The following is a 15,934-nucleotide window of genomic DNA, read 5'->3' on the forward strand; positions in this document are numbered from 1 at the left end:
TCATGAGAACACATGCAGTAACATGAGAACAGCATAAGGGAAACCACCGCATGATCCAGTCACCTCCCACCAGGTCTCTGCCTCAACACCTGGGGATTACAATTAAAGATGAGCTTTGGGTGGGGACACAAAGCCTAACCATGTCAGGGAGGAACCAGTTATACCTAGAGGAAAATAGTCCTAGAAACCTGTGTTTTGATTCTTTGCAGGAAATACCGCTTCTCTGTAAGAAAATGAGTTATTGAAAGAATTGCTCACTTGTGGCCTGAATTAGTTTATAAAGAAAATGTCAAATGCCAGAACAGAATCAGCATATTTTATGTAAGAACTGAAAGGGGATTCAGATTATTCCAGGACCAATATTGGCCCCCAGCTTCCCATTACCCAGGCTGGAGAAATATAACCATGCTTGAAAACTCTTTTGTCAAAAACATTATTGCCTTTATGAAAAATAAATATAATAAACCATCCCTCTGGTATTAAGCACTGATGACAGCTCCTTGTTCCCAAACATGTGGGACATTTGGCAGCTGGTGCTAATCACAGAATGCGACAAACTCGAGTGAGCATATTTCATTTGCCCAAAAGAGTTTAAATTTCCAAAATTACCTTATTTTGAAAGTCAGAAAAGAGATTAGCATTTCCTTCTTGTTTCTGCATAGAATGAAGGATGCTTTCTTATTTTTCATCCTTCTTCAAGCTTGCATCAGCAGTGTGGGGCACAGGCATTATTTAGTGAGAAAGCATTTCTCATGGATACAGAAACTCAGGATATCAGGCTCATTTTGAGCTTCTATGGGAAACCCGTTCATCACTGATTCTAATGGGGACCATTAAATAGCCTGAAATGTCATTCCTCCTTCTGTGGCGAATGTCTCTTCACCATGTCCTCCACTGTAGCCCCACACAAGCATAAGTTTTCCAAGAAACACCTTCCTTGTTGTCTTTCCCATGGAGTGCCCTCTCTTTTCTGTCCCCCTTTCAACTGCCATGGCAGCGTGGGAAGGAATAGAGGCTCTCAAGTCTAGATTCAAATGGTTTGCCTTTGTATTAGTTCTCACATTGCTATAAAGAAATATCTCAGACTGGGTAATTTATAACGAAAAGAGATTTGATTGGCTTACAATTCCATAGGCTGCACAGGAAGCATGATTCTGGCATGTGCTCAGCTTCTGGAGAAGCCTCAGGAAACTTACAATCACGGCAGAAGGCAAAGGGGAAACAGGCTTGTCTTACGTGGCAGGAGCAACAGAGTGAGGGGGGAGCTGCTACACTCCTTTAAACAACCAGATGTGGCGATAACTCACTATCATGAGAACAGCACCGAGGGGATGGTGCTAAATCGTTCATGAAGGATCCACCCTCGTGATCCAATCATCTCCCACCTGCAAAAGTGAGGATTACACTTCAACGTGAGATTTGGGTGGGGACACAGATCCAAACTATGTCAGGGTTGAAATTTAGATTCTACTTCTCATGAATGATGGATCTGGGGAAATGATTCTAAATTATGGGTGACTTTATCCTCCCTCTCCCCATTGGACAGTTAGCAATGTTTGGAGACATTTTTGGTTGCAGCATCTTGAAAAAGCGATGCTACTGGCTGCTAGAGAGTAGAGGCCAGGGAGGCTGCTAAGCATCCTACAGTGCACGGGACTGCGCCACAACAGAGAATAACCTTAAAAGGTTAATATTGCAAAGGTTGAAAAACTTTGCCCTAACACTTCTAGCAAAGTACTGAACTTTTTCCAAGCCCAAGGTTTTACTCTGCAGTAAAGAACAGATAATATTAATATCTACCACCTACCTCATGGGCTAAGGTGAGAATTAAATGAGGTGATTCCTATAAACTGCTTAACAATGCTTGCCCAGTACCTATTTTTAACCAACATTTATTGCACTTTTATTACCTTGGGCCCATTGGTACCTATGTTACCCCATATAATATAACAAGTTAACAAGTCGTTTCTTCTACCCCAGGAAGGGGTGGAGGAGGAACTGACTCATTTCAGCACCCATATAACCTGGTACAGTGCCTGAAATATAGTAGATGTTGGATAAATATAAATTTCCTTCTGCAGCTTTCAAAGGAACCTATCCAGACTAGGAGTAAGCAGATTTGCTCTGTTTTGATTTCCATTTTCAAAGAGTGAGAAACTGGAAGGCAACAGTAATAACAGACCATCCAACCCAAGAAGCTGTGTCATCAGAATTGGAAACGTGAAATGCAGCATTCCTAAAGCTCCTGGTCAAATAGTCTAATATGTAAAGGACTGATCCAACCTCAGAGAAGTAAGCAGACAGAAAATAGGATCAATAAAATACCGAGACTGGGCATAATAGCTCACGCCTGTAATCCTAACACTTCGGGAGACCGAGGCAGGCGGATCACATGCGGCAAGGAGTTCAAGATCAGCCTGACCAACATGGCAAAACCCCGTCTCTACAAAAATACAGAAACTAGCTGGGTGGGGTGGAGCATGTCTGTAATTCCAGCTACTCTGGAGACTGAGGCATGAGAATCGCTTTAACCTAGGAAGCAAGGGTTGCAGTGAGCCAAGATTGCACCACTGCACTCCTGTGACAGAGGACGACAGAGGGAGACTCTGTCTCAAAAAAATAAATAAATAAACTAAAATAAAATATTGAAGATGATAAGGTTGTTCAGTGTGGAGAAAAAAGAATTTTATCTTCTTTCTGTTTCCTCATGCTGAAAAGAACAGTATCTTGGGACCCGGTAGCAATGAGTTTGGATCCCAGTTGAGCCAGTTTTGGCTGTACGATTTCAGAAAAGCTCTTTAACAACTCTGAGTTTCGCTTTTATTATTTATAAGAAGAAAATAACCATCTTCATGTGATAAAATGACAATGAGAAGGCATGCCATTCCTGTAAAGTGCCTAGGATAATATCTGTCACAGCACAGGAAAAGAAGAAGAAAAGAAAAGAAAAAGCAAGCAAGAGAAGGAAGAAAGGGAAGGGAAGGGAAGGAAGGAGGGAAGGGTAAGGAAATCCTGCTTCTCCCATGTGTTCTCAGCAGAATTGGTTATCCAGCATCTATAACCGTATATTTTTCTAGAAATAGAGACTGTATTTTTTTCTTTTTTGAGGTGAAGTCTCGCTCTGTTGCCCAGGCTGGAGGGCAGTGGGGCAATCTCGGCTCACTGCAACCTCCGCCTCCCAGGTTCAAGTGATTCTCCTGCCTCAACTTCCTGAGTAGCTGTGATTATAAGCACGCGCCACCACACCTGGCTAATTTTTGTGTTTTTAGTAGAGACAGGGTTTCACCATGTTGGTCAGGCTGGTCTCGAACTCCTGACCTCATGATCCCCTGCCTCAGCCTCCCAAAGTGCTGGGATTACAGGTATGAACCACCACGCCCAACCAGAGGCTGCATTTTATAGTACAGTGGATCTCATCCTGGCTTTACACTAAAATAATTAGAAAGCTTATTTTAAAGCACTATCCCTAGTATCTATTTTAATTGCTCTGAAGTGGGACCTGGGCATCAGAATTTTTAAGGCTCCTCCAGGTGAAGCTAATATGCAGACAGGGCTAAGAACCCAGAGGGAACCAGGTTGGAGGAATACATTCACCACAAAAGCTTTGAAGGTATTTAAGCCTTATCTATGCCCAGGTTTCCAGAGTCTAACATAATGCTCACTCAACTGGCAAATGTGTCCCTCTGTGGGCCCGAACCCCACCAGTCTATTGGGTCACTGTCTTGGTGGTGTTGACATCTTTAGAAGTTGGCATTTGATGTCTCTGGGGTTCCTGTAGTTACAGTTTACATTTATGTAATCGTTTTTAGATGTGATGAGAATTGTGCTGGATCTCTTCACCAAAACACCTCAAGAGAGTAATTCTATTTTCTCTTATCGAATTTTTCCAGCAGCCCTGTAAAGTATGGTTTCCTAAGCCTCAGATGAGTAAAGTGCCAAGCCCGGTGGATGGCACACGTGCTCAGTAAATAGTACTTGCATATTCATTGGGCACCTAAGGTCACCATGCTTCAGAGAAGTTAGGTCACTCAAAGTCACAGGGTTGACATTTGACTATTGATGGGGCAAAAACTTCCACAGCCCCATAGCAGACACTGGAGTTAGCATGATACATGAGATGGCTTTGCTTCTGAAAGAGAGATGTGCTTTCAAATTCATTTTTAGCAGGGCCCACATGGGTGGTAACAGCAGCATTAGTGATGCCCAAGTCCCATGTAATCAACCACATAAGGATATTGCTCTGAAAACAGAAGGAACATTGGCAATCAAAGCTTCTGCAGCCGAACCATGCAGCTAAGTGCCTGCTGCGTCTCTGCCAGCTGTTGGTAAGGCACTGTGAGTGAAATGAATTGCCTTCCCTAAGGCAGAGGCCATGATTTACATCTGGCAATCAACTGTATCAATGGCAGGCAGTTAGACAGTTGCAGCCCTTTGCAGCAGGCTGTGCTCACCCTGGATGGTCTTTGTGGTTCCAGCTATTGTGTTTCGGGCCCCATTTGTCTCTGCCAGCTCTGCTATTCTCTTTTTTAAAGCTAAGCCTTGGTTTCACAAAACAATTACTGAATTGAAGCACTTCAGTAAAGGAAAACGTCACCCCAGTCATTCATTGACAACTCAAAACCAGAAGAGCACTTCGAAGTTTGGAGAATGTTGGTTGGACATTCTCAACCACTTATGCACCATTATTATGATGTTTACAATATCCATGTACTTACTTTTTCTGCCCCGTTCATTTTATTCAACTTAAATAAACTTACTTAAAAGAAATACATATAATTAATATAAATAACTTCAATACAGATAGCTCCCAACCAAAACTTTGAGCTCTGGGGAATTTTCCCTCTGATAAAAGGGAAGGTAAGCAAATATTAGAAAGGTGTTTCATATCTACTTAACCACTGCACTGAGCCTTTCTCCTTGACATAATCTGAAAGACAATTAAAAAGGGGATAACTTTTCTTCTGCGAATCCACTGCAATTTTAATACCAAGGTCCATACACCAAAAAAAATCATCCTGAGTAACAGCAAGAGTAATCAACATTTTCTGAGTTTTAACTACACACCAGGCCTGGTTTGGAGTTTCATGTATGTTCATTCATTTAGTCTCACAACAGCACTGTGAAAAAAGCAATATTACTATCTCCAATTTACTGATAAAAATTAAGAAATTGAGAGTTCATTGTTCCATATGTCCTTTAAGCTCCAGTACACTTAATGGCCCAAGGTGGGGTTCAGCCAAAATACAATTTAAATGACGCACCCAATATTTAAGAAAAAAAACACCCACTTGCCTAACTATGACTTTCCTTTTTTTTTTTCTTTTAAGTAGAGACAAGGGTCTCACTAACACTCCTGTCCAGGCTGGTCTTGAATTCCTGGCCTCAGGCAGTCCACCTGCCTTGTCCTCCCAAAGTGCTGGGTTTACAGGTATGAGGCAACACGGCCAGCCAGCTTTCCCTTTACAACCAGCAATGCTGGCATCACATCAATTCAAGCAATCTCTATCGCAAAAATATATGCTCTGATGATTTGGGAAGCGAAAACAAAAAATCTTTATAGATATCAAGAAACCATGGTCTTTTAAAAGAGAAAGTGTGGTTATAGAGATATACAAATTTCTATCTATGAATGGAAACTATTGATTTTAAAGTATAAACATTATAATTATTGTTTTCCAAGTTGTTGCCGTTGGGGGAAACTGGATATAGGACACACAGGAACTCTGTATTATTTCTCACAACTGCATGGGAATCCATCATTATCTCAGGATAAAAAGTTTAGTTTCAAAGCATATGTGAACATTAAAATGTTCTGCAAATGTAGAGAGTTACTTCACTCCAAAGAGCTTTCACGTCACATGCTTTCATTAGAATCTTCAGCAAATCTCTTCACTACTCTCTGGATTTACCAGTTTCACAGGTGGGAAAACTAAGCTTCAGAGAAAGAATTTAACTTATCCAGGGTGACGGAGCCCACAGATGACAGAGCAAGAATCAAATTCAATTCATTTAAAACTAAGCCAAAAACTAAGGGATTCCCAGGAAGGCCTATATTTACAGTAAAAGGTAATATCTTTATATTTATAATGAGGACCTCTTATGCATAGGAAAAAATGCGAAAAAAAGTAATGACTATGGTTTTTTTGGCCATCTTCAGCAGACAGAACTTGGACACACATGTGTTCAAAGCTCTTAAAGAGTAAGAAACTCTTGTCTGCACAGAAATGGCTTCTTATAATCACTTGGGTTCTCAGTTAAAATTCCATTTATTAAAGCTGCAAATTCCAAACCCAAGCTTTCCTGAAGCCTCAGATTTCCATCTATAAAGTGTATTGCTCTATTTATAAATCAAGTGATTTTATCCAAACAGAAAGACAATCACTTTGCTTAGTCTTCAACAAATGTTCAACCAACTCAAGTTAAATAGGTTAAAGAATCTTAGTAAAACTGTTTAACGAACTCATTTAAATCTCCTTAAATATTTGAAATACCTTTTTAAATTCAATTTCTTTGATTTTTAAGTACTTCTAATGTTGACAGGGCAGGTTTAAATGCTAGCCAGCAAAACTTTAACACTTTCTATAAATCCAAGAAAGTAAATGTATAAATACAGAAAATTTTAATTTCTCTTAAACAGTTCAAACTCTTTAAAATGGAGACAAACACATCTTGACACTTGGAACTTCAAATCTGCATTTTAAATTGAAGCCATACAGCCGATCTTTCAGTATCCTTAACACGCTGGCTTCTTAAACATTAAATACTGAGATTAGCCACATTTTAACCCCAAAATAATTAATACTCTGGGTGTTTGTTCTACTTCATTACCTCTATTCAAATCTCTTTGTTTTCTCAGGTTTCCAGCTAAAAGGGGGAGGGAGGGTGTAAGAGGTAAGAGGGTGAAACCTTGGAACCTTGGGACCCTTGCCTATTGCTTGCAGGTGTGAGACCAGGATCTAGCATCTGAGCACTGTTTGTTTCTGGGATACTGATACAGCCTGACTCCTAAAACTCTAGATCAATAGCCTTTAACTGTGATCAGTGTTGCACGCTTAATAGTCCCATATTCTTCACATCCAGTGTTTTCACTGACGGATCTGGGGAGGTGGAACATATACCCTCACTCCACTCCCTTCATAGTTCCTTCATCAAACTTTGACCACATTCTGACAACAACGCACATTGAATACCCAACAGTGTTATTTTTATTTATTTGTTTATTTATGTATTTTTTGAGACACAGTCTCGCTTTGTCACCCAGGCTGGAGTGCAGTGGACGATCTCAGCTCACAGCAACCTCTCCACCTCCTGGGCGCAAGCTACTCTCCCGCCTCAGCCTCCCGAACAGCTGGGACTACAGGCATGTGCCATCACGCCCAGTTAATTTTTGTATTTTTAGTAGAGACAAGGTTTCACCATGTTGGCCAGGCTGGTCTCGAACTTCTGACCTCAAATGATCCGCCCCCCTCAGCCTCCCAAAGTGCTGGGATTCCAGGCATGAGCCAAGGCACCGGGCCCCAACATTGTTACTTTTTTATTTCTAGCAATTCTCACATTAACACTCGTAAGTACTCTTGTTGCCATTTTGAAGATGAAAAAAAAGGAGGTTTAGAGAAGTTAATTGACTCGCCAATAGAATGAAAAGCTTGGAGTTTATTTAGAGATCTTTCCAAAATTCACATTATTCAATTCCATGTTGGATTTTTTTTCTCTACCACTCAATTTCATGTTTCGTCTTGTTTTTTCTCGTGTCTGAAATCTCCGTTCTTTATCAGCATTCTTTCTCTTACACTTGCCTTCCTGGGATCCCACTGCACCTGACAGCTTCATATTGAAAACTCTTTATGTTCCCTCAAAGTAAAAAACGAAAAGCTTTAAAACCAAGTTGATAATAGGTCTGACTGTGCTAATGAAACTTGACGTAGGAAATCAAACGTCAGGAGAAATGACGTTTTTTTTAATTTCTCCCAAAATAAGATGCAAGTTTATTCATGTCCTTTCTATCATCACCTTTTATTTTGGCTCTTAACTTTGTCTTTTCCTTAGAAAATTATGAGAAAAATAACCTGGCTTTAGTTTTATGGAAGAGGGATAAATATCACACCGGACGATGGGCTGTTAATTTGGCAGTGAAAATGTAATCAAAGGTTTGTGAGGCTTAGAATGATTTTATCTTGGTCATGATGAACTGTGTTTTATGTAACACCATATTTCTTTTTCTTGCAGTCAGATAAGCTTAAGGGACTTAAGTGAGGTAAGTAGCAATTTTATCCTTGGACGCAAAGAAGGGAATTTTGAGGCATTAAATGTCTGCAATAGGCAAGATTCTATTTGCTTCAGATACTTACAGTTAATTCTGACAGTAACGATGCTCAAAATGCATTAGTATCTCTATTTTAAAGATGAGAAAGCCAAAGTAAAACAAGCTTAGCTCCAGATTTTAAACCAAGATCCTGTTTGGCCACCATGGTCATTCAGGGTTCATTGGTATAAGAACATGCCCAGTTCCACATGGAAGATATGCAGTATCGACTGATGGCTTCCAGCCTCCAGTATTACAGAAATCAAGTGTTAGCAATGGTATTGCTCTTTGCTATTTGTCCTTCATAAGAAAGACAGGAATGCAAAGTAGAAGGAACATGAGATTCAGAGTTGCACAAGACCTGGGTAGGAATCCTGCTCTGCCACCTACTCGCTTTGTGAACTTCAGAAAATGCTCCTACTCATCCCAGTTTCTGTTTCCTCAGCCATACAATAGGGATGGGGGCTGGGTGCAGTGGCTCACACCTGTAATCCCAGCACTTTGGGAGGCCGAGGTGGGTGAATCATCTGAGGTCAGGGGTTCAAGACCAGCCTGACCAACATGAAGAAACCCCATCTCTACTAAAAATACAAAATTAGCCAGTTGTGGTGGCACATGCCTGTAATCCCAGCTACGCTACTCGGGAGGCTGAGGCAGGAGAATTGCTTGAACCTGGGAGGTGGAAGTTGCAGTGAGCCAAGATGGTGCCATTGTACTCCAACCTGGGCAACAAGAGCGAAACTCTGTCTCAAAATAAATAAATTAATTAAATAAATAAAAATAAAATAGGGATGGGTACACTTCTGTGCAAAGTTGATGTGATAAAGTCAAAAGTAAGTAGTGCACAAATGGCCAGGTGACCAGTAGCGGCTCAATAAATGGCATAAAAGACATGTGAGATAAAGCTGTAATAGAGCCTTCCAAGGGTATTGATTCCCTTCAGTGCCCAAAGAGAAAGTTCCCTGCGAGGCTAGTGGGGCTACCATGACTGATGGAAAGACTGTCCAACAACACAAGTGGCCTCACCTCACTCCCACTGGACTCTAAGGAATTTTGTTCTTGTCTTTGTGTTTGACCTATGCTCTTATCTAGATCTTAGACGTGAATTTCTTTCCTTGCTTTATTTGTTGGTTTTGTGAGAATGTTAAAATCAAAAAGTCACATTTCCAGCTTGTCACTGAAACAAGACATTTATTACCCCTAATCTCCCTAATCCACAAGACAATAACGTCAAGAAAGATAACATACATAACCACTTGATGAGAAAAACAGTTCTGGTTCCACTGAGGACTTCACCAGGCTCACGATCTTCTGGGAGGGGGTGCACTTCCTTAGTGTCACCCGGAAGGAGCAGGCTGGGGTGATGCTCGGCTGCTGGGGGAACCCGCACATCCAAGGTGCCTGAATCCAGGACTCTGTCCCCTGCTTCCTGTAAGCTAGGCCTAGGTATCTCGAATAGTAGTTGGGTGCTGCTCACCATGACCTCAAATCATAACCCATTGGTCAGTCTGCAAGGACAGTAGGCCTCCCAATCACAAACAAGCAAAAAGGAATTGGGAGACGGGGGTCAGCCTTAGATGGCAGGAAATGTGCAGGACTGTTTGTTTTCTTTGCAACTTTAGTTGGCATTCTGCTAGAAGTTGATATCATCTAAAGAACAAGAAGGTCTAGTGGAAAAACACATTGTTGCTCCTTATCTTTTGCCAAGACACTTCCCCATTGTTTGTTTGGGCTGAGATTCAAGGCCATTTCTTCATAACAAAAGCCCATCAGGGCAAGCTGTGCTTGTGCCTGCGCTCAGTGCTTGCTTGAACACTGTCCTGTGGACTAGAATCTTTTACGTGCTAGCTGCCCCCACTCAAATTCACATGGCATTTTATAGTTTTCACAGAAAGGAAAGACTCATTGTCTCATTTTGTACTCACAAAGCCTTAAGAGAAAAACGAAACCCCAGAGAGGTGGCAAAGAGTCCTCACAGCCGGGAGGAGATAGGGCCAGTCCTGGAAATCCCAAAGTCTAGGTGTCTTCCCCACCGCCATGTCCCTCTGCCTTAAAACATACAGAAATAGCTCTGTACTAAAATAACTAAAAAGAATATGGAAGGAAGGAATGAAAGGAGGGGGCAGAGAAGGTGAAAGAAAAGGAGGAAGGAAATGGGAAAGAGGGAGGAGAAAGGAAAAGAAAAGAGGAAGAAGAAAGAGGGAGACAGGTAATAAAAGAGATACTACTATTTAACTCGACTATGTTTATTTTCTAACAATAAAAAAGTTACAGAAGAAAAATGAGTGATTTCATGCTACTTTTCTAACTACATTTGATTTGAAATTCAGAGCCCTCAAGCCAAAAGTTGGTTGGTCTCAATTAAATAAAACAACTGCTCCCCCAGATAGAGGGCTTCTCTGCACTCTTGGCATCTCTTCTTCCCCTCACCGTTGACAAGCCTGAGAGCTGCATAGGATTGAGCACTTTGAACAGCCAGGTTCAAAGTCCTGGGGGAGACTCAGTAGGGATACTTTCAAACCACTCACTAGAATGGATTCATTACTCTTTTTACTTAGCCTATAGAGTTTCTTTGATTTTCTGTCCATAATGAAATGTATGTCCTCTTTCCAGAATCCTAGGGAATGCCAAAGTCTTTGAAATAAAAAGTCTTCTCTGTTGGCCAGCTTCAGAGGAAGGCGTACAATGCCTCTCTAAGCAATTTGTTGCCAAAAGTTTCTTATCTGTGAAGCAACTATGAGTCAGGAGAGCTGGGCTCAGGGTTAGTTTAGCCTTCAGATGACTGCGGGAATCTAGGAGAATGGCATGATCCTTTGGGACCTCATCTGTAAACCAACTGTTTTTAACATTTAATGGACCTCACACCACTTTGAAAATTTGATGAAAGGTATAATAAACCTTTCTCACCCCAGAAAAAGAAAAAATATATACACATACTTAGAGAGAAAAAAATTTAGCTTTTCATTTCAGAAGGTTCATGGACCCCACTAGGCCATTCAATAATCTATTTCATCCCCCTGGTTAAAGCAGTTCTCATCTAAATGATACCTGAGGTCTTCTTCAACTGATGCAATATATACATGGACTTCCTAAAATTATTTTCAGTTAAATAAATACTGCAGCAAACACTGTACCTCCTGTAACGCTTTTTGCTTCTTCAAGGGTAGAGTAGAATAGGGCCCAAAGATACAAGCCCAATAAGCATGAAGATTTTCATAATGAAGAATGACCAAGAATTCTACCACCATAAGGAAGGAAAGAGAAAGAAAATGTTTGGGAAGATAAATGGCTACATTTAAAAAGGATAATGTGAATATTTCCATGCTTATTTTAAAAAATAGAAATTTCAGAGCAAGTATAAAGAAAAAATTAACCATAGCCTTATTGCTTAAGTACAACCTTTAATATTTTATCATATTACTTCAAATCATTTCTTCTGCATACACACAAATATACACGGGTATAAAATACAATCGCATAAAAATATATTATGGGTCCATTTATTATTCCAAACTTTAAATGTAACATGGATGCATACTTATAATCTTATTTCATTCTCTATATAAATACTTATAGTGTCTTTATAATATTCCAATAAGTGAGTATAGTACCAAAATTAACAATGTTCAGTTATCTGGGCACGTAGATTGTTTCCAGTGATTTAACTCTGTAAAAGGAAGGCTGCAAAGAACATCTTTGTGCATAGAACTTGGCTCAGATTTCAGGTTGTGTCTTAGAAAAAGAGTCTCATCAATGGAATTATTGAGATAAGAATAAGAGTATTTGTAAGGTTTTAGATAATTATGGTAAATTACTTTCTAAAAGAGTCAAAGCAATGGATAGTCCCATCAGCAGACTGTGGACTTGTCTGTTCCTTCACATATCGATTACAAAATTTTGATTTTTGTTTAGTTTTCTGAGGAATTATTTGTAGATTTTTAAAAAAAATACGAACTATGCTAACAAAAATTTTACCAAAATTCTACCAACCAAATGCTCTGAAAGCACACATGGTATTATATTAAATTCTCTGTCATCAAAAGTCAGTAAATATTATTTTTTTTAATTCAATACAGGTCCTTGAAGCAGAAAAAGGTGAATTGTTTACATTTGTTTCCTTACCCTAATACTAATAGATTGGTTCTCTTTCTAGATCTACAGTGCTTATGGTTATTGAAAGGGATTGATTGTTTGGAAGCCTGGGATAGGGATGTATGTGTGTGCATGATGACGTGATCCTCATGCACACACATACATCCCAAGGACCTCAGAGTCCTCTAGTCTAAACAGAGTGATTTAAATCCAGAATAGACCAGACATCTTTTTTTAGCCATACGCTGCTGACCAAAAGGCATTACACTGTCACCCTCTGCCACTTTGGAAAGACATAGCTAGTCCCCTGCTCCAAAGAAGCTCTTGGTATCTCTGCCTCTGATGTCACCCATGCACACACACATGTGTCTCTTTCATGCACACACACATGTACACACATGCACATACCTCTACAGTGTTGGTGTTGTTGTGCAAGCATGCAATCCAACAGTCACTCATATCCTAAATGGCAGGATGCTAAGCAGGTAGCACTTTCATATTCACCTGGGAAACACTGTTCTCCATTCCTCTAGAATGATGAATTATGTCCAGAGCCAAAGGGCCTGCATCACAGTCCAAAGAGTTCGCAAAAGACATCATAGTTCAACAGAGCAATATTAGGCTAGGATTTCAGAGGCCTGCCACAAAATCACTGTATGGTTTTGGTCAAGTTGCATTTCCTCTGTGAGGCTCAGGTCTGCTCTTCTCTACACATTGACAAAGCTAAATTGGAAATGAGGTCTAAATTGGGTTTATGGATTCCCCATGAGTCCCTGATGGAGGAGTAGGAGTTGTTGGCAAGCCAAAATAATTCACAAACCTAACTGAAACCATGCCCTTTCCCACAATACAGCTCAACATCCTAACTAAAATGTTCAGGTTTTGTTTCATCAGACAACACAACAATGAGTGTTAACACAACAACGTGGCATTGTTCAGCTCAAGAGGGGCAGATACTCTGGGTGGCTACTGATGACATGAAATGATTTTATGGGATGCATGATTCATGGACCAGCCGCTGACTCATGTTTCAAGTAATCACAGTCCTTCGATCAAAGGTGTCCAGTTTGTGATGAACCTTGGGCAGAATACAGAGCAACAAGCACAATTAAAACATGCTGGTGCCTGTATGCACCCTTCGCTTTATTACTTATGGTCACAGCTGGGAGAGTGTTTTATGAGATTTTATATCGTAGTATTATGATGTGCCCTTGGCAATTCTGGATGGCTAGTTAAATCTGTCTGTGATGAAAAGAAAATAAAAAGCAGTAACATAAATTGCATATGTAATTACTAAATAACTCCAGATTGTATGGCTGGCAGAACTTTTAAAAACTTGATGATCGAGGGGGGAAGAAATTGAGAAACTGTATCCCTGGTTGGATCCAGGTAGAGACTGCTCGTCTACCTCAGAACCCTAGGAGCTCACCTGCCCTATCACAGGAGAGCATGAAAATACAAGTGCCATGACGAGCTGGGCACCCCAATCTTCTCCATCAGCCAGAACAGTCCTTTCATTTAACTTTCTTCTTTTTAAGATCTCATCTCTCAGAAGGGTCTTTCTTAGCCATATGTATAGTCACTCTGTATCCCAAAGTAGTACTTCATTTCCTTTATATCATTGTACTGCCTAATAGAAACGTTCTTATCAACTTACTTTCATGCTTATTTCCATTTCCTTTCATTAGAATATAAGAACCATGTCTGTCTTCTTCTCCACTGTATTCCCAGACTCTGGCAGAGTACTTGTCCCATAGTAGCTGTTCAGTAAATATTTGTCAGATGATATAAATGAATGAATGAATGAATGAGGATGAAGCTAAAAATCTTTTAAAATCACAGGTCCAGAATAATCCCTAAATACCTTCCAAAGTAATATTCTGTATTTCTGGGAGGTTCAATAATGTGTTCTAGCTTGTAAATATTCAAAGTGATTTTTACAACATATAAATATAAATAATATAAAAGTCATTCTCAGGAGGCAGAAGAGTTGTAGAATATGTGAGTTACAGTTTCCACTGACCATCAAGAGCCCCCTTCTAACAATCAGAGATTACTTGGAGGAAATTATAGTAGTTCCAGTGGGCTTCTAATGGTTCTCAATTATTTTTCTTTTGCAATCTGACTAAATTATGTCACTGTTTTATATAGTCCCTCATAACCAGAGGAAGCCTGAATCAACTCATCTGTTACAAAACCAAAATTCTCAAGAGATTCCACTTGCCGTTAGCAGGTAAGGAGCCAGGAATCCCTTCTCAGGTCTGAGGCTGGGGGTCAGGCCATGTGCTGTCTCAGATAAATGATCACGAAGACTTTCTGATAAACAAAAGTCTTTGTGTCTGAAGCCCAATAATGAGGTTCAAGAGAAACTCGTGAATTACGGCTGTTATTGATTTGAGAATGTTGTTCTTTCGGAAATTTATAAATGATTGAGTGTTAGAGAAGTTTGGGAAATTTTAAGGATTAACCAGATAGGATTAACTGGAAAGTATGCTAATCAATCTGGGAGGAAAAGTTGGTTGTTTCAAACTATTCTGGGTTGATGACCACACCAAAGCTTTAGTCACTCCTGAACAGCAATTGATGGCCAGGTGACTAAGTGTTGAAAATGCCCTTACCAGAATCATCGGATTAGATACTTGCCTGCCCCGCTTCTTGTGACGACTGTCAACCCAGCCAAACAGTTAAAGAAGCCAAGGCTCAGGCAGGATATTTATTGACCGAAGTCACTAAATTAGTAGTGACTGCCTTAAAACAAAATCCAGGGCCTCCAGTATTAGGTGCTGTAAGGCCCTTATGATCTCACTCTCGCCAGTACCTCTGACCTCAGTTCAAGCCACTCTCCTCTCACTCTGGGGCACTGAGCCTCATCAGATGCCTGCCAGCAACCACAGTGCCACTTAATGCACGGCATTGGCACGCGCCCCTCTCCCGCCTGTAGTCAGTCCCTCCCCCCATATTTGCTCCTCTCCACCCTCTCCCTACTTGGAACACTCCTGTTCCTCCATGGAACCCCAGCTTAAAGCTTAATGAATCCAGGAGATAATTTGCATCAATTCTTCAGATGAGAAACATAAAGCTGAGAAAGACCGAGCCCTTTACCATGGAAGCCAAGCCCAACCTCAAAGTCCAAGCACTGTTCAGTAGCCAGTGCTGCCCATAAGGACTTGATTCTTAAAATGCAGCCCATAAATCCTGACTATCCCTGGTGCCTGCCCACGGCTAAAATGCTGCCTTTAATTGATTCCGTAAGTATTTGCTGGGAATGTACCATGTTTGTGGTGGAACAGAATAGTGGTTAAGCAGGATCCACTGAAGCCAGGTTGCCTGACTTTATCAGCAGTGAACCACGTGACCTGGGCGACCTCACTGTCTTACATGAGAAACCTAGGGCAGAGTCAGGCATGTTGCAAGAGCCCAGTGAACACTCGCTCTCATTGCTATTGCCAGGCCCTGTATATCGGGGGCATGATCACCATACCCTATTCCTTTCCCTCCTTTACTTTCTTCCCTGGTCCCATTTGGCACCTTCAGTAACTT

General features: G+C 40.7%; 1 protein-coding gene across 3 annotated transcripts in view; it reads left to right on the forward strand.

Annotated features, from left to right (window-relative positions):
- Window positions 1–15,934, forward strand: part of CLNK (cytokine dependent hematopoietic cell linker) — a 245,670-nt gene that overhangs the window by 192,795 nt on the left and 36,941 nt on the right. For all 3 annotated transcript variants that reach the window (XM_050792136.1, XM_050792138.1, XM_050792137.1), the window contains exons 12-14: window positions 8,227–8,254; window positions 12,379–12,397; window positions 14,546–14,627. In XM_050792136.1, the coding sequence (XP_050648093.1) occupies window positions 8,227–8,254; window positions 12,379–12,397; window positions 14,546–14,627 (129 nt within the window). The remainder of the gene's footprint in view (window positions 1–8,226; window positions 8,255–12,378; window positions 12,398–14,545; window positions 14,628–15,934) is intronic.

This window comes from Macaca thibetana, chromosome 5 (genome assembly GCF_024542745.1).
Source record: "Macaca thibetana thibetana isolate TM-01 chromosome 5, ASM2454274v1, whole genome shotgun sequence".
Classification (NCBI taxonomy): domain Eukaryota; kingdom Metazoa; phylum Chordata; class Mammalia; order Primates; family Cercopithecidae; genus Macaca; species Macaca thibetana.